Source organism: Morus notabilis, unplaced genomic scaffold, assembly GCF_000414095.1.
Source record: "Morus notabilis unplaced genomic scaffold, ASM41409v2 Scaffold570, whole genome shotgun sequence".
Taxonomy (NCBI): Eukaryota; Viridiplantae; Streptophyta; class Magnoliopsida; order Rosales; family Moraceae; genus Morus; species Morus notabilis.
The window spans coordinates 235,997-258,466 of record NW_010358717.1 but is presented as its reverse complement, the minus strand read 5'-3'; the positions used below and the strand labels follow the sequence as shown (position 1 = coordinate 258,466).

At 31.5% G+C, this 22,470-nt stretch overlaps 3 protein-coding genes across 3 annotated transcripts; 2 read left to right on the top strand and 1 right to left on the bottom strand.

Moving 5' to 3' along the window:
• Nucleotides 1-538: 538 nt before the first annotated feature.
• LOC21403062 (auxin transporter-like protein 3) lies at nt 539-3,682 on the bottom strand. Its single transcript, XM_024162345.1, has 8 exons — nt 3,418-3,682; nt 3,078-3,263; nt 2,856-2,968; nt 2,470-2,653; nt 2,249-2,346; nt 1,898-2,105; nt 1,499-1,756; nt 539-873 (listed from the first exon to the last, which is right to left on the bottom strand). The coding sequence occupies exons 1-8, from the start codon at nt 3,574-3,576 to the stop codon at nt 679-681; spliced, it is 1,401 nt and encodes a 466-aa protein (XP_024018113.1). The 5' UTR covers nt 3,577-3,682; the 3' UTR covers nt 539-678.
• A 6,109-nt stretch (nt 3,683-9,791) lies between these two features.
• LOC21403061 (pathogenesis-related protein 5) lies at nt 9,792-12,792 on the top strand. The gene is made up of 3 exons (XM_010093049.2): nt 9,792-9,894; nt 11,352-12,015; nt 12,478-12,792. Exons 1-3 carry the CDS (start codon nt 9,828-9,830, stop codon nt 12,611-12,613), a joined length of 867 nt encoding a protein of 288 aa, XP_010091351.1. The 5' UTR covers nt 9,792-9,827; the 3' UTR covers nt 12,614-12,792.
• Nucleotides 12,793-19,402: 6,610 nt separating this feature from the next.
• LOC21403060 (ubiquitin-fold modifier 1) lies at nt 19,403-21,679 on the top strand. The gene is made up of 4 exons (XM_010093048.2): nt 19,403-19,552; nt 19,705-19,802; nt 21,096-21,128; nt 21,249-21,679. The coding sequence occupies exons 1-4, from the start codon at nt 19,482-19,484 to the stop codon at nt 21,344-21,346; spliced, it is 300 nt and encodes a 99-aa protein (XP_010091350.1). The 5' UTR covers nt 19,403-19,481; the 3' UTR covers nt 21,347-21,679.
• The last annotated feature ends 791 nt before the right edge of the window (nt 21,680-22,470 follow it).

The window sequence follows — 22,470 nt, the reverse complement described above, 5'->3', positions numbered from 1 at the left end:
CTCTTTTTTTTGCCTCATGTGGCACTACTTTCCAGTTAGGTTAAAGTACACCCTCTAAACTCTTTTTTAAGTAATTGACTTCTCAACAAAGGGCAACACTTATTCAGCCAAGTTGAGTGTGTGGGCAAACAATTTGTAATTGTGACTAAGAGTTCATTTGGTTTATGAATTAGAACCATGTGATTAGAATTATTTTCGATTTACGTATATTTTTTGTGAGAGAAAATACTATAGCGAACTACAAATCATGATTTGAATCAAGGAACGAATCCCTCTACCAAACATCACCTTAAGTCTTGATATTAATAATCAACTTACATAACAAAGAAACATGGATTTGATAAATAGTAATGAATTAGTTTCCCACCAAAAAAAAAAAACCCAAAAGAGTTACATTGCTTTAAAAAAGAAAATAGGAAACTCAACTCCCTTCCAAAAGGAAAAAATAAGATTAATCAACACACAAAGTACAACTTTAGACCCGTATAAGGCTGGCCACAGTAATTATAGCCATCACACCTTTCCTTTTTTTTTCCTGCTGAAAACCATCAATAATACATCTTACCCAAAAAAAAAAAAAAAAGTTACGAATGACAATCTCTTTACACACTTGCATATGTATCCTTAATTAATTTGCTTAAATTAATAATTTTTAAAAAAAAAAATTAGGGAATCTACTCAAGCCTTGTGAGGTGGGCATTGATAGCACTTTGTGAACAGACCAAATGTATCAATTTGTTGGACGAAGTTGAGCATGCTTGCCCACCCTCCAAAACCAAATCCCACGATGAAAACCCATGCCACCACAAATATGTTCACCGAGTATGAGCCTGTCCATCCTCCTAGGAATGATGGTGGTCTCTCTACAGCATTCTGCTCAACCAAAATAGCAAGATAACAATGTTTAAAAAGAGTTTATGACACTAAATTTAGTAGACTACTTGATGTTCTAACTAAAATTACTACATAGTTTAACAAATTCTTTTCATGATTTGACAATTTACTGGTTGTCATACTTCGTATAAGCAAATTTGATGAATGTACAATGTTGATATCATAAAATGGTCAAAACACAATGTACTCTTAGAAACAGAATTATTCGTCATATCATTTGATTATAAAATCAAATAATATGCAAAATTGACTGATTATAAAATAAATAAATAAATAAAGAGCATTATTGGTGTCATGTATCACTACTCAAAATGAATGAGACTTACTTGCATGGATTCAACAATGACTCTACTATTTGTAATTGGTATCGCACCAAATAAAATATGTAGAATTTAAAAGATCAATTTGTAACTAATTCAGTAAGAAAAATGAAAATCCGCCATATTTATAGCAAATGAACCATCAATTAATGTATGATAAAAAAAAAGTACACGAATTGATGGTGTAAGATATTGAAATAATAACATTTATTATTATTTAAAAAAAATAAATAAAGATGCGGGGAAAAGAAAAGATGGATGTTGATGAATGATGAGGATAATACCTCTCTAGCAGCTGCAGAGGCAAAAGTGACCATGTGAGCCAGGGCAGGAATAATGTAGACAGTGAAGCTGACGAGCAAAGAGCCGACGGTGGAGTTGATGGGCCCAAAGAAAGGGAATATGATGGCCAAGAACCATATTGGGATCACCACTGGCAGCCTTGCTAGGGCCCGCTTTAACACACTCTTTGTCTCATGAACGCTAATGAACTTCTCCCACACAAAGTACAATGGTGTGCAAGCAAACCCAAATGTTATGAACTGCATGCATATTATATATATTATGTTAACCAATTATAAAAATATATATATATATATAGATCCATAAAGATTTTAGTTATGAAAGTAGTGTCGACAGACTAAAAAAAAAAGATGCTTAAGCTGTTAGTAGACGAACGTAACCTGATGAATGAGCATGAGTACAACGGCTGTGTCTCTGAAGTGGGTTCTGGGAAGCAAAGCGAGGGCGTTGGAGTGCGTCAGAAGAAGGTCCCCAAATGCCCAGTAGACAGCAGAGGCTGATGGTAGAGTTAGGGTGAGCACATAGAGTGTTGCCACCAAGTAGATCGACTTGAACTTTTGTGGTTTCCACATAGCATGCATAATCTCCCTACACAAATAAAATTTAATTAATTAACATTTTTTCTCAAATTTTTAATCTGGGGTTATCATTTTCAAACCAATTCTGAATATCTGTCTTCACACACACACACATATATGTGTGTGTGTGTATATATATATGTGAATCCTCACACTGTAACAGCATGACCACCAAAAGTGTAGAGAATGTTGGTAGCCCCGGTAAAGTAAAGAACCAATTTGGTTGGGCCAGAGTGCTTCACTCCCTCAACCTTCAATTATATTAACAATAAATTAATATTTAACTAATACAAAAAATAGAGTATGAATGGAATTAATTATAAAAGTAGTATACATATATATATATATATAGTTGTATACGTATGATAGCCTACCTGTCCATGGATAAGGGAAGCAACGGTCATATACCATGCAGTGTAAGTGGTCATCATAAGGCCCAAAAACGACCAGATTCTATAATTGTGGAACGAAGGGATGAACACAGTGGTCGCACAGCAGGCTCCAAATATATACGTCCAAGTTCTCTTGTCTAGATTGTCGTTTATGTAGTAGATATTACTGAAGCACAATAAAATAAGCAAGTATAAAATTCATCATGACTTGATAACCATTTTCTTTGGTAGCAAATTACAATATTTGTTAACCATTAATGTACTGATTTTTAAAAACTGTATTTTTAATTTTCAAAATATATAGTTGTAATAAAATATAACGTTCAGAAATATATACTATTTTAAAGCGCCAAAAACTGTATACTTACCTTGCACAAGCGATTAATTGAATAACAGATCCGAAGAGAAGAAATGTGCAGTTGAATAGAAGGCCGGCGTTCCTCCAGTGCTTCCCTAGAAGCCCGTCGAGTACTTCGAACCACTTTAAGAACAACAGTGCTTAATTAATCTTAAACTAGAATTTTCAAATCAAAATTAAGACGAAAATAAAGATTAAATTAGGCCATAATTACACAATTAATTAATTATACCTGAATAACATGATTCCTGAAATCAACTTTTTCCCTCTCCTTTCTAGTTCTGTACTCAACGTAAAGTATACTAATAAGATAAGCAGTCCAACTTCCCATTAGCCCATAAAAGAGCTGAAAAATAATCCCAGACAACATCCCCAGTTGTGAGAAAGAATATGGCAGTGTCAAAAGCACTTGTGCAACCTGCATTAATCCCATAAAAAAAACATAAAAAAAACAAAATATACACTCATTAATAATGTGAAAAATAAAATAAAAATCATATTTTTTGCATGAAAAATAGTAGTACTACTTCCGATTCCAAAAGATAAACATTAATATGCAATATAGTAATTGCCTGGTTAGAAGAACAGCTAAACCAAGCGTCATAGACTGAACCTCCATGCCAAAACAGCTCTGAGAATTTGCTCTTAGCTGACTTGGAAGTGTCGCCTTCTTCCCACTCCATTTCGACATAGTTTCCGGCTATAACAGTCTCGACTTTCTCGGACGCCATTGTTGCGGAGTTGAGAAGCTTTTTGAGTGATGTGTTGGGGGAGAAGCAATGGAAGAGTGTGTCACTCTTTAAATAGATTGATGAAAAAGTTTTTCTTCTTCTCTTTCAAGTCTTTCTCCCTAAAGCTTCTCTATTTTTCTTTTTATAAAATCTTTTTCATCAGCAATAATTGAGTCACCCTAGTGGGAACCTAGAGCTAGCTCACCCCTAACACCCAAATGAATATGGTTACATATTAGTACATGTGTAAATTACAAGGAGAATTTTGTGATAAAATACCCACCGATAAAACGCAGCTGGCATATTAGAAACATATTAGATTAAGAAAAATATGATAATATTTTTTTTTAAAAAAAAATTGATAAGAATTTAATGGTTAAAATTGTAGCCTATTGGTACATATATACCCTACCATAAAATACTCCAAATTATAATCATAGTCTCATATGGTTGGTCGGGCTTAATTTTAGATCCATTGGTGGGTGACATAGATTTGTGCCCAGCGGGTGACATAGTATTAGATCCCTCATTTTTATTTTATTTTTCCTTTTTTTTTTTGGGGTAGTTTTTTCATATGGGCTTTCGAGAGAGGGCTGATGGGCCCGGCCTAGCATGCATTACACGAGCGGGGTGGCCCACCACTCACCCGTTTCCTAATGAGCAATCAGCTTATTTTAAGCCGAGATGAGCACTGAAATTTGTTTTTGAGAGAAGTAGGAAAAAAAAAAAAAAAAAAAAATTTCTTTTATTCTAGAATGATGAGAAGAAATAGTGGGGTTAGGATTAGGGGAGTGTTTGAGTGTATGTGGGGAATGCCTAAGATGGAGTGAATGATTGCTTAGGGGATGGCTTGGTGCTAAACATGATTAGTGCCACACGTGTGACAACTGGCTTTACAAAAAAAAGACATTCATGTTTCTCCTTTTCCATCTTTTTAGTGATAAGTATATTTTTTTTTGGGGTTAGCTTAATCACTCTTTTTCTCCTTGGGCCACCGATTTAGCGTCCCTAATGATCACATTAAAGTGTCTTTCAAAAGTTGCAACTTACGGTGGTGGAAAATTTTGAATTAGAATGTGTTGTCCTAATTAGACCTTTGCTTTTCAAACTTAATACGTTATAGTACTAATTACGTAATGGAGAAGAAGCAACAGTGTATCAGAGGCCCACAATTTTTAAAGAACTTGTATTAAGGAAAAAAAAAAAAAAAAACCATGAAAAATTTTAGTCTAATTTACACATAAAAGTAACTAGTTTTTTAGAATAGTGCAAAACTTAATTTAATGCGAAACTAACTTAATTATGTATCCATAGTCCTTTAGGAGACTTGTTGAGCCAATTTTCGAATTTACTATCATCTCAAACAAAACATGTAAACTGTAAAGTCTCAAGTTGCTTGAGAAGGAAAGGTCTCCGAGTGACGTAACGGAAGCGTAGAATAAAATTGTAGTCCGTTAATTCACGCGAAATTATCAAAAAACAAGGAAAATTTGTGATCGTTAATTCGTGAGAATACCAAAAACAAGCCAACAAAGGGGAGAAAATTCTCTCTGAATTTTATTATAAATAAAACTATGATAATAATAACAATCTGTACTAGCTATTTATAGAGGATGACAATTCAAAATAGAAAATGAAGCTAACTAACTTAGGAAAGTAAACTAATTCTAAATTTGCAATTTGGGAAACAACTAAATCAGAAAAAGCATCTAAGAATAAGGAAACTACTACAAATAAATTAAAATTCAAAATTAAAATAAATAAGAAAATAGTTTTTGGACTAACTTTCGTAACTGTTCGGCTCCTTGCTCCTCACGCTGCATCACCGAGGCTTACAAGGAAGAATGTTATATTGTATAGATGCGTTATGTAAATCATATAATACATGAATTACGTAAATCACAGCTCACAAGAAACACACTACATATAATAAATCGCCAGATTGCTTTATATGGCCAAATACAAGATCAGTAAATTAACTATCCGTTCATTTCACCGATTCGAGTTTTGCTACAGTAAAAAGTTCTCAGAAACAATCACATCTAACTTTTTTGCTGCAGTAATAAGTTTTCACATAAAGTCACATCTAAACTCGAATTAAAAACTCAAATCAACGAACTAAACTGACCCTGCGTAATAAAGCGGTGGTACTTTTTAGCAGCAGTTTGTTGTTTTTCATAATTTTTCTAAATTTAACAGTAGCTAGTTCTCAGTTTTTCATTTCTAATGTTAGCAATTAACTTGATTTTTTTTAAAAAGAAAATTTCACTGAACCATTTCTTATAAAATCAGTACGGAAGGTGAATGCAACAAATATGATACGGCTCTCTCATTGCCTGCAACTCATTGCCCTCAACAAAACGAACCCTAATAGAAATGTTTCAGAGGAGCATTTGGCTGTGTCATTGCATCCATCTATCTGACAAAAAAAACCACGGAATGTTACAAACTAGTACCGCAAACGAGACTTTTGTTTAGAAAAAAATAGACATCGTTTTATTCAAACATAGTGAGTACCCCACTAGTGTGTATATATATTTCTCTTGAAATGAATTGCTCATATATATATATATCTTAACCACCGCAATAGACCTAACTCGAACTTAAGACTTTTTATTACACGGAAAAATCACCCTGCTAAGCTTTCGGAGGTACCAAATAGACATTTGGGGGGGTTCATCCTAAATTGAGTCTAGTGATCTCATAAAAGAAAACAAATTTCAACAAAATATGTACACACAACAAAATTAGGGTTAGGTTTACTACTATTTACATGTTAATTTTCTTTAAAAAAAAAATCTTAAAATATGCATATTGGAGCTGGGACAGGTGGGAAGTGTTCCCCCGTCCCCATTCCCATCTCGACCTTGACTCGAACAAGAAATTGTCTTTGTTTATGCCCCAAACTCGATTAGAAATCCGATAAGTTACTCCATTAAAAATCTCTCGTCCCCACTTTACTAGGGGATGCACGGATCCCAATCACCAGTTGTAAAACTGTTCTTTACATTATTTAATTTATTTATAGATATATAATTTATATCCTTAATAAAATCAATTTATTTTTAAGAGATATCTTAATTAATTAAATGAAAATTAAAGTTTTTAGTATTTTGGTGTATAAATATTATGAATATTGACTATAAAAATAGAAAGAAAACTAATTGCAAGTATGTGTATTAAAGTATATCTATTTTAGTCATTATACATTTTCACAACAATTTTTTACACAGTTTACCAATCACATAAATTTCTACTTCTGATATTCACAACAACTTTGAAAAAAAATTTACCAAACACCTTATGTTTCTGGGCACGGTAGCTTCTAAGTAACAGCATAACAACAGCAGAAATGTTCAACAGCATAACAATGTTAAACTAGCCCCCTAATTGATTAGATTCTAATTGAGTTACTAAAAATTAGAGAAGTGATTTGGAAAACAGTTTAGCTAAAACAAAATCAGTTTTGCAACAAAAACAGCTTCTGTTCATCATATTTACCTTCACGTCATTATTGGTTTCTCTCAGATTCGCGAAAGCTACAATACAATGATCAGGAAGCACATAAATCGGTCAACAAATATCGCAAATGATGGGAAAAAAGGAATTGGGTAGTCAATGTCGTTTCTATATGTATGTACTAGCTCGATATTGATTTGTGAATGATAACCAAATTGTTAGCTGTCAAAATGGGCCTTCGGTAGGTCCAGTTCAAAACCAACCTCCTCGTTTCAACTTTGAGGAAATTAGATGGGGGACCAAACAGAGAGCTACCAAAAGGATCAAAAGATGGAAAAAGAAAACCCCACTTTGACCAAGTTTTTCCTTTGTTAGACATCAGTCGTTTTCTTGAGTTGCTAGACGAACATGGGATGGTTTTTTGGTTCTCGTTTGTTTGGAACTTTGGATGTGGAGATTGGAGAAAAACTCAAGTGATTTTATGCCTCATTTTTCTTTTTCGGTTTTATGGAAAATATCCAAAAGTTCTTCTACATAAGACTTTATAACGACAATGTCGGTTTATTATTGTTAAATCTTTGTCAAAATCATATCAAACTAAAAAATATAAAAAATAAATAATTTTTTATTAAAAAACTGACCGTTAAAAAGATATTCTTTTTTTTCAAGACTTACCAAAAAATCGTCAATATTTAAACGGCAGATCGAAAAAGCATTTTTTTTAAAGGTGTTTCGCTTATGGGCAATGGTTGGAAGGTAAACTTTTGGGATAGCAAAATCATTTTTCTCTTTTTAAAAAGCGAGTGTCTTCTTCTTCTTCTTTCTTTTTTCTTTGAACAAATCCGAAACTTTGGATGTCCTATTTCCTTAATTTGATCCATTTCACTCACTGAGAATCTAACACTATAAACGATTCACATGGGTTTTTGTTTGGAAAATATATGCGCGACACTTTTAGAGGTTGGACTAAGGAGAATTATGTGGCAGCCTCGTAGGGTAAAATAAAAATATAGAAATATAAAAACCATACTTGTATACAAAACCATGCATGCGTCTTAATTTTTTGATTTTATATAGTCAAAATACCCAAAATACTCCAAAGTAATCACCACAGATTGACTCAAATAACCTGAAAGAAGCATCACTATAAAAAAAATAAAAAAAATAAAGATTATACTATTGATATGTGTCCAACTCACTCAAAAAAAAAGTGACATAAGATTTTTTTAAAAAAGATTATACTATTGATATGTGTTCAACTTACTAAAAAAAAATGAAGTTTGACACTAAATTTCAAAAAAAAAAAAAAAAATTTAAACCAAAAATTAAAAAAAAAAAAAAAAAAAAAAAAAAAAAACGAGGAATATGGTAAGGAAGCCCAAAAGATATACCGATGCTTGAAGACCATCTGTTGCACCACATGAACGATGAGTCCACCACCTTCAGCTGTAAGCCCTAATATTGGCCTATTAAGTTCTGGAGCCCCAATGTCTATTAGGGAAATCTGGAGAAACACTAAAATGGACATTAAAATTCAAGCAAAATTTTGACTCCAACAAATGTAATTCTTTTCGTACTCCATAAATCATTCGTGCGTGTGTAACAAGTGAAACACTCAATATTATATGTGTTGGACTATATTTTTTAAATATTATACTTAAGTAAATTGAGTCTCAGTAGCTAATTTTTATCTATTAATTATAATTAGTGGTTCTTTTTAACGAATTTCGGTGACGTACTTACACTCAATTTTATATGTATCAAGTAGCTTTTTACCTGCTAGGTCTCATAATTTATGTTCGCTCATATGTTTTATCTATCTTTATTGGTGTCCAACTGTCAATGATTAAGATAAAACTTTCTTGTATTTAGTTGTCATTTACGATTACATTTAAGTATATAGCTTGTTAAATTTGTAATGAAATTTTTCTTTGAAAAAAGTTTTTTTTTTTTAAATTAAGAACGGAGAGAGTTTAGTTTAGTTTCGTTAGCATTTGTATAAAGTGCAAACCTTGGTAGTAATATACAAACAGAAAACGTGATATATAAATATGGAAATAAAATATATATACGGCTTAAACTTTTCCTTCTCTCTTTCGTTCCAATTAATGTATCTTTGTGAAGGACAATACGATTGTATCAGAGCCAAGTGGCATCCTCCCCACTTGGTATGCCATCCTTATGTGTATATTTGTGTATATATTTACACACACATGTGTACGTATATATGTATGGTTATTTTAATATTTAGTATTTATTTATTGATAGATATCGTTATCTTAATCGTAAAATATTTAATTTAATAGTTGACTCAAAAAATTCATGACAATTAATGAAATTAAATTTTTATTATGCTACATCATATTACATTTTCATATTTTTGATAGATAACTACCATGAAAATATAACATTAAAAACCTTATACATATATATTTATATATATATATGTTAAGGTGGTCCTAATTTTCTATGTGGAGATCAGTTGACGTAAATTTGATGAGAAGTACAAGAATGGAGAAAAAAGTTGTGAAAGCAAGGTATAAAAATAAATAAATAAACAAGGAACCTGAATAAACTTGAATGGAAGGAGAAGAGAAAGGAATCCGAATCATCCCTAGATTTGGTTAATGGTAAACTTTCCTTCCCTAGAATGTCAAATTGCTTCAACTTCCACACGTATTCTTCTTTTCCCTTTGGCTCTTTCTTTATAATGTGATTCTCTAAAGTTTGCATTCCTCATTCCCCTAACCCTTTTTACAAAGTTATTGCATAGAGAGAGAGAAGAAAAAGAGATGGCATCTCATATTCTCAATGTTCTTTCACCGCTACTTGTTTTGGTTCACATTGTTATTTCATCCGGTAATTTCTTCTTGCTTCACTCTTTAATTTAAATATAAGTGTGCTTTGCAATAACCATGTATAAACTGTGTAGGCAGTGTTTTATCTGCCAGGTGTTGCGTTTTGTTTTTGAGTTTACGTGTTCATTATTATATAACACAGATTGTCTCCCCACTCTCTGATTTTGTATGTTTATTCAAACCGTTAGAGTTGTTTTCTCTAGTGTTGTGTTATAAATCTTTTGATCTCAATTTATCAGAGTTCCCCATCGATTATAGAGGTGTTATTAAAACAGTTATTTGTGTGTTTGATAGTTAGGTCGTGTTTAGAATTGATCCCGTTTTTTTTTACGTTTTTCGATAAAAAAAAATGAAAACATTTTTAAAACGGCGTTTGGCGCAATAAAGACAAAAAATGAAAATGAAAACGATTTTTTAGTTTAATGTAAAATGAGGGAGAAATGAAAAACGACTTTTAGTCATTTTTTATTTTTTGTTTTCATTTTTTCCTCTCTCGAGCAAAGAGAGAGATAAACATTAATGGGTTTCTGTCTGAGATCGAAAATGTTTTCATTTTCATTTTCATACAAAAAATAAAATCATTTTAAAACGAGTTCTAAACGCGCTCTTAATATCTCATTTCAATTTTCGGTCATTGGAACCTTTATTACGGGGTCAATCAAGTACTCAAGTTTAGTGTGTACTTCCTTAATTTAGAATACAATTACCTTACAAAAAAATTGTTTTAGTTTGATATATATCTTTTGACATAACATGCACTTGTGTTCTGCTTCTAGTTTTTGTCTGTGGAAACTAAGAACTCAACCTTCAACAAGCATTATAATCGCTACCTTTCCTCCTTTTTTTTTTTGAAACTTTTTTGACTTCTAATTTTCATGAACAAAAAAAAATAATATTGAAAACATGCTCCAAAGTTCTTAAAACACGCACACACCAAAAAAAAAAAAGTAATTAGCGTATTTTTACTTGAATTGTAACTATGATCAACATCATTGATTCTTATTGAAAATGGTAATGATACATGCTAAAAAATATTTTATCACAAGTGCACTGATCAATATAAGACAGAATCACCGAAATAATTGTTTTGACCTAACTTGTTTATCACTAAGAAGTTATATTTAGCTTCAAGACATAATTATCAAACGTTTTATTTTGTTTTGTGATGTGTATCATATATTTCATCAGGAAGAGAGAGAGAGAGAGATCGTCTATTCTTCTACTTAGTTTGAGCATCTGATGCACCACGTAAACTTAGAAATACCCCAATATTTGTAATTATCATCGCTTTTCTTAAATTTGCAACTTTCATCGATGATCTTTATCTTGGAATACAGAAACATGTTATTACTAGTCCACATATTTTATCGAAGCAGTGCCTCAATTGCTAAATTAATTAGTGGGCTAATTTTTCACTCTTGTCCCAACGCTCAATTCTCTGGAATATAATCTTTGTAGGACCGGAGTTATCTGAGGCTGCTAGAGTTTTCACCGTAATCAACAATTGCAAAGAGACTATCTGGCCAGGAGTCACCCCTGGGGAGAATTTCAATGGTGGAGGTTTTGTATTAAAACCGGGACAGTCCGCCATCTTCACCGCCCCGGTCGGGTGGTCTGGCCGTATATGGGGCCGAACCGGCTGCAACTTTAACAAAAATGGTGTCGGACCATGTCAGACAGGGGCCTGTGGTGACGCCCTCAAGTGTGGCTCCTCAGGAAAGACTCCAGCAACACTTGCCGAATTTACCCTTGCAGGTTTAGATTTTTACGATGTTAGTCTTGTTGACGGCTTCAACCTGCCCATGGTTGTGACACCAATCAACGGGCGGGGAAACTGTAGCATTGCTGGGTGTGACGGCGACCTCCGGACAACTTGCCCCGCGGAGTTGTCCGTTAAGGCCAATGGGAAGACCGTGGGATGTCGGAGTGCCTGCGACGTGTTCAACACCGACGAGTACTGTTGCAGGGGTCTTTATGGAAATCCAGTTGTGTGTCAACCTACTTACTATTCCAAAAAGTTCAAAGATGCGTGTCCTAAGGCCTATAGTTATGCCTATGACGATCCAACAAGTATATTTACCTGCTCAGGAACTGATTATGTGATTGCCTTTTGCACAAAAAGGTTGGTAAAAATTTCACATCTTTAATTTTGTGCTCTTTTGTTTCTACCAGGTATTTTGCCTATGCGTGGTTATTTTACATTGCAGGTTAACCAAAGTTAATGTTGGCTTGAAACACAAAGTAAAGTCTAAATTATCTTATCTTAATAAATAAAGTGAGACTCGCAAAGTAGAACATATTTTGACATTTGGTACTTGTAGATCTAATAATTAATAGTTTACATTATGTAAGGCATAGGGCTATCAATTTTAAGCAGGACTCAACAAACCAGTCTAAACAGTCTAATTTTGCTCGGGTCGGACCGGACCAAGGATGTAGGCTCAGAAAAGTGTAATCGGGTTGGGTAAAATATATAATACACATATATATAAGAACCGTGCCGATCTGAATTTGCACATCTAATGAGGTATAAATAATATATGTTCAATCATTTTTTTAATACAAGGATTGGTGTCAAATGCAGGACGCAACCAGTGTGCACATACCACAACCATAAGTTGGTGTGCAGCGGATCAGAAAGCTTAAAATCATTGATCGGAAGATGGTGGTCTTTGATGCTTCCTTTGTTCTTGCTCATTAAACTATGGAATGTTTGGTAGAGGGAGTCTCTTTTTTTTTTTTTTTGGTATTTATATAGTTTAGAGGGTTTCATACTTTACGTTTCCATATAAATTAGTAGTGCATAATTTGGGAGGAAAAGGAGAATGTAAATGGCTGTAAATACAAATTAATTTGCCCATTCCACTGTTCATTTCATTCAATTCAAGGAAAATTACAGAAGGGATAAATGACTTTCTTTTATTCCATCGTTCATTTAGCCTTTGCCCTAGTTAAAGCAGCAGGGAGGTCTTAAAACTTTTTTGTTTTTTTCCCGCCCTCCATTTGGAGTCGATTCCAAGTCCTTTGGTCTAGAATTTAGCGGAAAAAAAAGAGAGAGAACTACAAAAATAACCATTGTTTTTTATGATCATATTATTTATACCACAACAAGTAGTATATTAAGAGCCCGTTTGGTTAGAGGATTCGTTCTCTGATTCGAATCATGGTTCATGGTTCGTTACAGTATTTTCTCTCACAAAAAACACACGTATCTAATCTCATAATTCTAATCCATAAACCAAACGGACTCTAAACGTATTCTAGTAGAATACGAAAAAGGGAAAAAAAATATTCGGATAGAATATAAAAAATATCCTACCAATAAGATAATGTTATTTTTTAATAGTATTCTTGAAAATTTCTCAAAGAAAAAAGTCAATATGAGTTTTTTTAGACAAAAAGTCTAAAGGGTTGTTCTTTTGCAACAAAACTCAGAAAAAGTTTAAACTCGAGTTACAATTTTATTCAAGTTCATGTTCTTTTGTAAAACTTGAATTTGAACTCGAGTTTAGGACTAAAACTCGAGTTCAAGTTTCTTCTTCAATTCGAATTCAGAAACTCAAACTCAAATTAATAAATAATATTTTTTCTATTCTTAAAAATGTTATAACTTTTTCGTTTTAATTCTAATTGAGATGATTTTTTTTCTATGCGTTGACAACGAAAAGACGAATAAAACTCAACTCATATATCCTATTAAAATTTTTCATCACCATTGAGTTTTTATTAAAGTATTATCTAAATACAAATTTAAGTCTTGACTCACTCAAATACAAACTCAAAAAGATTCTTATATCAAATCATAACTCAAATGTACACAACTAAACACAAACTCAAGTTATAACTCAAAATCAACTCAAGATCTTCACTCAAGAATGCCTTAACTCAAAAATGTAAAAGAACAACCCCTGAGTTTTGGAGTCTTATGGGTTGTTCTTTTTCAACGAAACTCAGAAAAAGTTTGAACTCGAGTTACAACTTTATTCAAGTTCATGTTCTTTTGTAAAATTTGAGTTTGAACTCGAGTTTAAACTTGAGTTTGGGGCTAAACTCGAGTTGTTTTCCTTCAACTCGAGTTCATAAACTTGAACTCAAGTTAATGAACAATATTTTTTCTATTCTTAAAAATGTCAACTTTTTCATTTTAATTCTGATTTAGATGATTTTTTTTTCTATGCATTCACAACGAAAATACGAATAAAACCCCACCCATATACCATATTAAAATTTTTAATCACCATTGAGTTTTTGTTAAAATACTATCTAAATACAAATTTAAGTTTTAACTCGCTCAAATACAAACTCAAATAGATTCTCAATTCAAATCATAACTCAAATGTACACATCAAAACACAAACTCAAGTTACAACTTCAACTCAAGCTATAACTCAAACTCAACTCAAAATTACCATTCAAGTCACCCTAACTCAAAAATACAAAAGGACAACCCCTTAGTTTTGAGATATTTAGGTAATGTACCAGTTTTTAAAGTTAGATTGATGTTTGTTATGAGTACTAAAACTATTACCCTAAAATATATTACAATGACATCATTTATATTTTGTGTACTGAACAAAATTATACTTTTATTTTAGTATATTTTTTTTCAGTATTTTTGGATTTTGTGAGAATTTTGTGGTTTTTCATATATATATTTATTTTTTTTAAATATCTTTAGCTGTGACATTCTCTGCAATAGTTTATGTTTGTTAACATATGTCAATTTAAGCTTAAAACTTGTAGTGTTCTTGTAAAGTGCCGCTTTGTTTTTGACTAAAATTCTTGTGGAGAAAATTACATAATTTATCCTTAAGAGTGCATGAGTTTGGATTTTTACTCATTATTTTTGATAAATATCCTTTTATTAGTGTAATTATTTGACTAAAAAGGTTATGAATCAAGAATAAAAGATAAAAATATGACTCGTGCACTTTTAAGAAGTATTTATTAAGATTACTCATCCTTTTATAGTAAGTATAATGGGCTCACACAAGCATTTTGAGTCCAAAGTCTTGGACTCAAAAAGTCCCTTTTGAGAAAATTGCATAATTTATTTTTTTGTGGTGGTTGATTCTGAATTTACTCTTTATTCTTGACTAATACTCTTTTATTAGTATTGTTTTTGGCTAAAAAAATTATTAATCAAGAGTAAGAAGAAGAAATCCAGATCTATGCACTTTTAAGGGTATTTGTCTCATTTCCCTAAAGTCTTTTAGATGAAAAAAGGGAAAAAGTACATGATTTGTCATGCTCTTTAGGCCTATTATTTATGTCATTATATATCCTTAAATGAGAAAATTACAGAATTTACTCTTAAAAGTGAATGAGTCGGGATTTATACTTCTCATTTTTTATTAATACCTTTTTGTTAGTATAGTTATTTGGCTAAAAAAGTTATTAATCATGAATAAAGAATAAAAATCCTGACTTATGCACTTTTATGGGTATTAATCTCTTTTCTCCTTTCTAAATAAGAGAAAAGTACATGGTTTGTCATGATTTTGTGCATGTATATTATTTATATCATTTTAAATAATTGAGTGTCATTATGACCTTTTACTTTCTCATTATTAATTGTATGATAATTGTTTATTTTTAAGTGGAATGGGATAAATGATATTTTTTACCATCTTTTATGGCATTTCTAGTTTTTTTCTATAAATAATGAAGTGTTATTGTAATTTTTGTTATTAATTGAATGATAATTATTTATTTTTTAGTGAAATGATATAAATATTATATTTTACCATGTTGAGTGGTGTTGTTAGTTTTTTATCAAATACAAAAGTGTCATTCAGAAAGTGTAATCATCACAGTTACCCCACTCAATGCATCATAATATCCTGGTAAGATATTAAAAATATCTGATCGGATCATCTTTTTCTTCTCAACAAATATGACTGGACGTATCCGAAGAGTATTCTTGTAGAATATAAAAAATAATCTTGTAATTTTTTTAAAAAATTAATGAAGATGGCATAAATGTAAAATTGTTGACTTCTGGTGGCATAATACATAATTTTCTCTTTACGTAATGTACTACATCTTTGAATTTGAAAAATATTTGTACTGATTGTTTTCTTGTGTTTTATAGTAAGTATTGAGATAAACATCTCATTTACCAAACAAGATGTTGAGATTTTCACTTTACCATCCCCCTCAAATGTATAGTTTTGAGAGTTTTGACCGTGAGAACACGTTATAATTATATTAAATTAAGAAAAATAGACAATTTAATAAAATTAATGGTTTAGAATTGTGTGATACCTATAGGACAATATTTACACTTTTTATAATATTTTATAATTTAATATTCAAAAATTCACTATAAAAGTTTTCGAGAGGTTTGAGAAGAAACGAATTGGAATTCCCGTTAGAAATAGTGTCATTCATGTAATAAGAATATTTATTATTTAATTAATAAAATAATTTATTTATTATTTATATGAGGATAATATTTAATGATAATAATTGAAATAATTTTCGTAATGAATTTAATTAAAGTTACGAAATCTTTAATTAAAACATTACTAATACACATTATTCTTGTTAAGAATTGAATGGTGTTGTTCGTATCATTAATATATACAGATATTGAATGAGTGTATTATGCATAATAAGATTATGTAAAATTTGGGCACATACACAATTTAATTTTTTAATAATTTTCGTTAACTATAGAAAGTCAAATTTGAGTCTACCGATGGTCATATATGGAATGATTTTAATACTGAATTATTAGTAAACTCATGTTTATGGATTCGCGTTTTTTTTTATTTACTCAGTACAGATTTCGATATCCTAAATCATATTCCTTGTATCTGGGAAACATGATGAAATAGATTGCCGGGAATGCTAATATACGAGATGTAATCTATTCATTTTTCTTTGAAGAAGTAGATAAATAATTCTCTTGAGTGTTGATTTGGTACTTGAATAAGTAACGAGGTTGTATTCATAAATGTGTTTTATGAATATACTATTTATTAGAGAATCAATAGTACTCAAGAATAAGGATGTAATTACAGAGGTTAACAGATTTTATCTAGCTCTAATTATGAATTATTTATTGAGAATTAATCTATATGTAATGATTATATCAAATGAACACTTCAAGTTCTTAGAAGTAAATTATGTTTATAATTTTGAGAGTGCAATTCTAAGTTTTTAGTCGAGTAACTTTTAGAATAATATAATTAATTAATTAATTAAATAGAATAATTAATTATTAATTTTATTAGAGCTCAGAATTATAGGTCCATAAGTCTCTGCGTCATTCTTGTAATATTTGAAAGACAATATGAATTATCGGGAAGTAAAATATCTCAAAATAAATAATGGATTATTTAATTAAATTAATTTTGGAACACGCTTTGGTGAGACCACAAGAGGTCACACGCTGAGGCACATGGAGGTGCATGGGACATGTGACACAAGTAGATTTTTACAGGGATTCACTTGCTTACTCTCCAAGATATCTAATTTACTTATTTGACAAGTTTTTCAATCAAAGTCAAGAGGAAAGTAAAGTATGATTTTATTTATATTTGAATTTGAGCTAAAATTGAAAACTGGATAAAGGATGAGTTTTCTCTCTATCCTGCTACAAATTTGCGCCAACCACAAGGAGGTCTCCCTATGGTGTGGCCGGCCATATAGTAGAGGGAATGGAGAGAATTTTGTTTCCAAAATTAAATGAGAAACTATATTTTAATGAGATTAAAATACAATAGTAACCAGTTTTCCTAAGGTATCCGAATCTTAGAGAGAGAAAACGAGAAGAAAAGTTCTTCCAATTCCTAATTTCTTCACATACAAGTGTTGATAGTGAAAATACACAAATTAGCGAGTGATATAATCCGTTAGTTATTTATTAGAGCTCACACTCTAGGTCTTGTAGATTTCAATGACTATACGAGAAAGATTCTGGTTTTCTGAGAAAGCTTGGAGCTTGAATTGTTCGTAGTCAAATACCTTAAGTTATCCACCTAATCGTTCATTAGGTATCTATCTTTATAAATTAATATGATTAATTTGTTATTGCATAAATTAATATAATCTATAGAGTATTCTAAAGTTTTATGAAAATTTTTGTTATACACGATCCGCACTACCACACTTCTGCACACGAAAACGCTTAAAAAATCAATGATTGGTATCGGAGCGGTCTATAGACTATATTAATTTATGCCATGATTATGTGATAATCAATATTTATGTTAAATATGTGATATTTAATTTGTATGTATGTGATGGGTAGGCACTTACATTTATCATTGATGTTTATATTTATTCATGTTGATAAATGTATGGATGATGGATTTAATCGTTAATTATATGATTTCATGAATCGGTTAATTAATTATTTATTTTTAAATTATTTATAATTTTATTTGGGATTAAAATTATTATAAATATAAGATTATGAGTGTCAGATTAGAAATTTAAAATCCGTAGAGATTGAAGCCACCGCCCGACACCTCACCACCGCCGCCACAGACATTTACCAGTGCCGTGTTTCTTATAATAAGAGATTATTATAATGTGAATTAGTGCGTGAAGTAGCTTTCCATATTAGAGGAATATTTCCTTAAACAAAATGAAAAATGGAGTACATATGGAATGAAAAATAAAATATGACCTTTCATTGCTCTATCAAAATAAGTTTGTATCTCGTCTTTATAATATTTTGTACGATAACCATGATTTATAAACTTTTCTATAGTTTTCTGACTTTTTTTTTTCCTAAAGTCATATTACTAATTCACCAAATTTATCAGGATTAAATTTTTTATTTAAATTTAATCTTTTAGTCATTTAAAGATCTATCAGAAAATTGATCTAAAATAAAATCTATACATATTTTATAAAGGGCACACTGCATTGTTTGGAATTTTTACACGTCATACAGTATTGTGAAAAAAAAATCATTCGGAAAAATATCCAAACCTAACCTCGTATTCTTTCCAAGCGTTTATAAAACTATGTGTATTGCGAAAGTATATTATGCCGTTTAATATATGAAAATGTATTTTCAACCAAAAAAAATCTTTTTGCTGCTTCCATTTTTGTAGTTTAATGATATAATCTCTTATCAAATTTAATCTATAAATTTTTTTATTTTATAAGTTTAAATTGTTGTTCAAATTATTTTACTACAATATTTTACTATTTTTCTTATAAAATTTAATTTTCTATTTAAATTTATAAACGAAATAACCATATTATTTTGACATTTGAACATCATATCATATTATCAATGTCGATATTAATCTTGTAATTATAAATATTTATTCATTTTTTAATAAAAATTGTGTGAAACTTTATTGACTAATTAAATAAATATTAATCAATACCATGTATTTTTTTTAAAAAATTAATCGATGTATTTGTGAAACCAGTCTCACAGTCTAGTATTAGCATCCACAAATTTTTTCTTAAAGAAAAAAAATAACATCTCTAAAAATGAATCGAAAATTAAATATTATTCCTTTTGGATTTATCCTTTGTGAGTTTATTAATAACAGGATTTTCTGCGCAATTACACCCTACCAGAGAGAGAAAGAGAGTTTAGAGAGAGAGAGAGCAATGGCAGGTGGTGGTGGAAAAGTCTCCTTCAAAGTGACTCTCACCTCCGATCCTAAGCTTCCCTTCAAAGTGTTCGTAATGTTCCCTCAAATCTCAATTCCGATTTCATTATTTTTCCCCTTTTTTTTTTCATCTTTCGCCTAGGGTTCGTTTATTTCTCTGGATTTTTTGTTTTCAATTCCAAATCTTGGCCATGTCTTCTTCAATTTACGGAATCTTTCAGGTTTAGCGTTCCAGAGGCGGCTCCTTTCACTGCCGTTCTCAAATTCGCCGCCGAGGAATTCAAAGTCCCTCCCCAAACAAGTGCTATTATCACCAACGGTAATTTATTCTTTTTTTTCTTCTTCTTCTTTTTTATGATTCTTATGCTTGTATATATTCTTAAATAGGATTTGCATGTTGCAAATGACTTCATCATCTCTCACAATTTGTCAATTTTCTCTCTTCGTGTCTGATTTGTTTATACTTAGAGAATCCCAGTCCATTGTTTTTTTTTTCCTTTTCAATTTAATGATTAATTGGTCAGCTTAGATTACTGCTTTTCGGCAACCGCTTTACAATTTTTAATTAGATGGTATTATTTACAGGGCGAATTTTGATGATTTTTTTTCCCCTTTGAATTTGTGAATTTTCTATTTTTTTTCTTCACAATTGGGTAAGGGTAGAGAATTGCAGTCCATTGTTTGTCTGTTCAACTTATTGTGTATTTGGTTAGGGGTACTGCATTTTGGTAATCCCTTTACAGTTTTCAGTTGATTAGTATTCAATTATGAGCTGTGTAAATGTTCTCCTTTTCCTTCGACTTGATGATCTACGAAACATCTTCGGGGATATATTAGACATAGTAGGTGGATATGAAATCCTGATCTTAACTTCAGATTGCCATGAAGAGTCTTAGTTGGTGCATGTGCATTTGCCATTTTTGTCCTGTTTTGTGGTACTCATATGCAAGCAATGCTGCAATTGGTTTTACTGTTCGTGTTTGTCTCAATGTGGTATGCTGTGGCATGGTTGCGGTGCAGTTTAGGACATAGGTGGTTGTTTAAGGAGAAAAAGATGCGCCAAACAGCCAGTTTGATTAAGGATGTGTTTGGGATTGCTTTACAACTCCTAAAAGCACTGTGCACAAAAACCTATACAACTATAGTGTTTGGTTAAAAGGTTGAAAAGCACTTTGCATAAAGACCAATGCACTTTTTTAAGTTATTTGGAGAAGTTGGACTTTGTAGCTTTTAGATTTTGCTTCTGCTGCTTTTAACTTTTACTTAAAGGAAAAGTAGTGATTCTCTTAAAAGCACAACAATCCAAAACTCACCCTAACCCTGTTTTGTTAGTTGCACAGTGAAAAACTAAATAGGTAACCATATGAAACAACATTTACGATCTAATGTGCGGTGTGGGTTGGTGATTTGGTCCTTTGGCCTTTTGCCCTCGTCATATTTTAGCCAAGCAGATAATTGACCTCATATGTTAGAACTCCTATTTTTTTGAACCTACATTTGAGGCATGACAATAAAACATAATCATCCTAAAAAGATCGTGATACCTTATATTTCTCACTTTTAAGTTTGACTTCTTTGCTCACTAAATATTGACTAGTACTTGTGCCTGCAGATGGTATAGGCATCAATCCTCAGCAAAGTGCAGGTAGATGTTGCTAAGTTTTCCCTTTTCCCTCTTTTTCTTTTTCTGCTGAAGTTTTTTTAGTAAGGTATAGATCTAGAATGGAGATCCTCGGTTTTCTCACAAGTTTGACTGACTTCTCAGGCAATGTCTTCCTCAAACATGGTTCTGAACTGCGACTAATTCCCCGTGATAGAGTCGGAGCTTTCAGCACATTGAAGGCTTCATCGTTATCAGAGTAAAAGGAGTGGTCTACTTACTTTATTTAATTCTGATTAATCTTCTAAATTATTGTACCCTTATATGAGGCTTGGAGCAACTTATATCATAAGCTCCCTCTTGAAAATTTAGATGATGATGAAGTCTTTAAATAATGGTGGAAGAATATAGAAAACACAGTAGTTATTACTTCAGTAGCTTTACTATTTCCCTTTCAGCCAATCTCTGGTGGGGTCTTGGATCACCATGTGTGGCATGTTTCCAGACCTCAGTGGTGAACCTCTATGTTCTTCTTTCTTTTTCATTTCCTTTAGATAACATAATTATTGCGGGATGCTTGGCCAGACCTCACTGAAGGAGCTTGGTTGTGAAATATACTGTTCCTTCTTGTAGATTTTTTAAAAAATTTATTTTTTATTTTTTTATTTTTTTGGAAAAAGAACTCTATGGTTTTGGGGCGCAATAAAGCAGGAAGATAACTAGCAATTGTCCGTTTGCCTTCACTTCTCTCAAAAGTAGATGTGGACGTCCAGTGCTGATAAGTAATCTTTAAGAAAGATTTTAAACTTTGTTGAGTCAGTCTCTCTTTGTTTGCGCTACTTGAAGAGAGTCTTAGGGCTTGGTTCATCAGGTTTTGAACTAGAGAACAAAGTTTAAACCAATGTTTGAACAAGTTTGAATCAATGGTTGGTTCATTTCTTCAGAACCTGAGCTGTGGAACCGGTCTTGGGCTCACTATAAATAAACACGGCGGAAACGTACAATTTTTATTCGATGATGATGATAAACAACTTCACTCCTTGGATACTTCATCTCCCTAGTACCGATCAATGTGAACTCTTTCTTCGAGTAGACTGGGTCAGGGTCCGTAAATCTCTTTTTAATTGGAGAAAAAACAGCTTACTCATTTTCTTTTGCTAAAGAGCTTCTCTTTATAAACTTTGTGGATTAAATTTCCCATAGCACTAGATTTACTCTATTAACTTTGTTTACTAAGGCCTTGTTCGTTTTATTGATTCGAGTTTTGTTATAGTAAAAAGTTCTCACAAACAGTCGCATCTAATTTTTTTACTACAGTAAAAAACTCACATAAAATCACATCTCAACTCGAATTAACGAAACGAACGAGGCCTAAATCTCCTATAGT

Excerpts from the sequence above, each read along its gene's own strand:
- LOC21403060 (XM_010093048.2), top strand. The coding sequence starts at position 19,482 with ATGGCAGGTGGTGGTGGAAAAGTCTCCTTCAAAGTGACTCTCACCTCC. Across the intron at positions 19,553-19,704 it reads CCTAAGCTTCCCTTCAAAGT|GTTTAGCGTTCCAGAGGCGG; the intron begins GTTCGTAATGTT and ends GGAATCTTTCAG. Across the intron at positions 19,803-21,095 it reads AAGTGCTATTATCACCAACG|ATGGTATAGGCATCAATCCT; the intron begins GTAATTTATTCT and ends TTGTGCCTGCAG.
- LOC21403062 (XM_024162345.1), bottom strand. The coding sequence starts at position 3,576 with ATGGCGTCCGAGAAAGTCGAGACTGTTATAGCCGGAAACTATGTCGAA. Across the intron at positions 3,264-3,417 it reads TTAGCTGTTCTTCTAACCAG|GTTGCACAAGTGCTTTTGAC; the intron begins GCAATTACTATA and ends GGATTAATGCAG. Across the intron at positions 2,106-2,248 it reads GGTGGTCATGCTGTTACAGT|GGAGATTATGCATGCTATGT; the intron begins GTGAGGATTCAC and ends TTATTTGTGTAG.
- LOC21403061 (XM_010093049.2), top strand. The coding sequence starts at position 9,828 with ATGGCATCTCATATTCTCAATGTTCTTTCACCGCTACTTGTTTTGGTT. Across the intron at positions 9,895-11,351 it reads TCACATTGTTATTTCATCCG|GACCGGAGTTATCTGAGGCT; the intron begins GTAATTTCTTCT and ends TAATCTTTGTAG. Across the intron at positions 12,016-12,477 it reads ATTGCCTTTTGCACAAAAAG|GACGCAACCAGTGTGCACAT; the intron begins GTTGGTAAAAAT and ends TGTCAAATGCAG.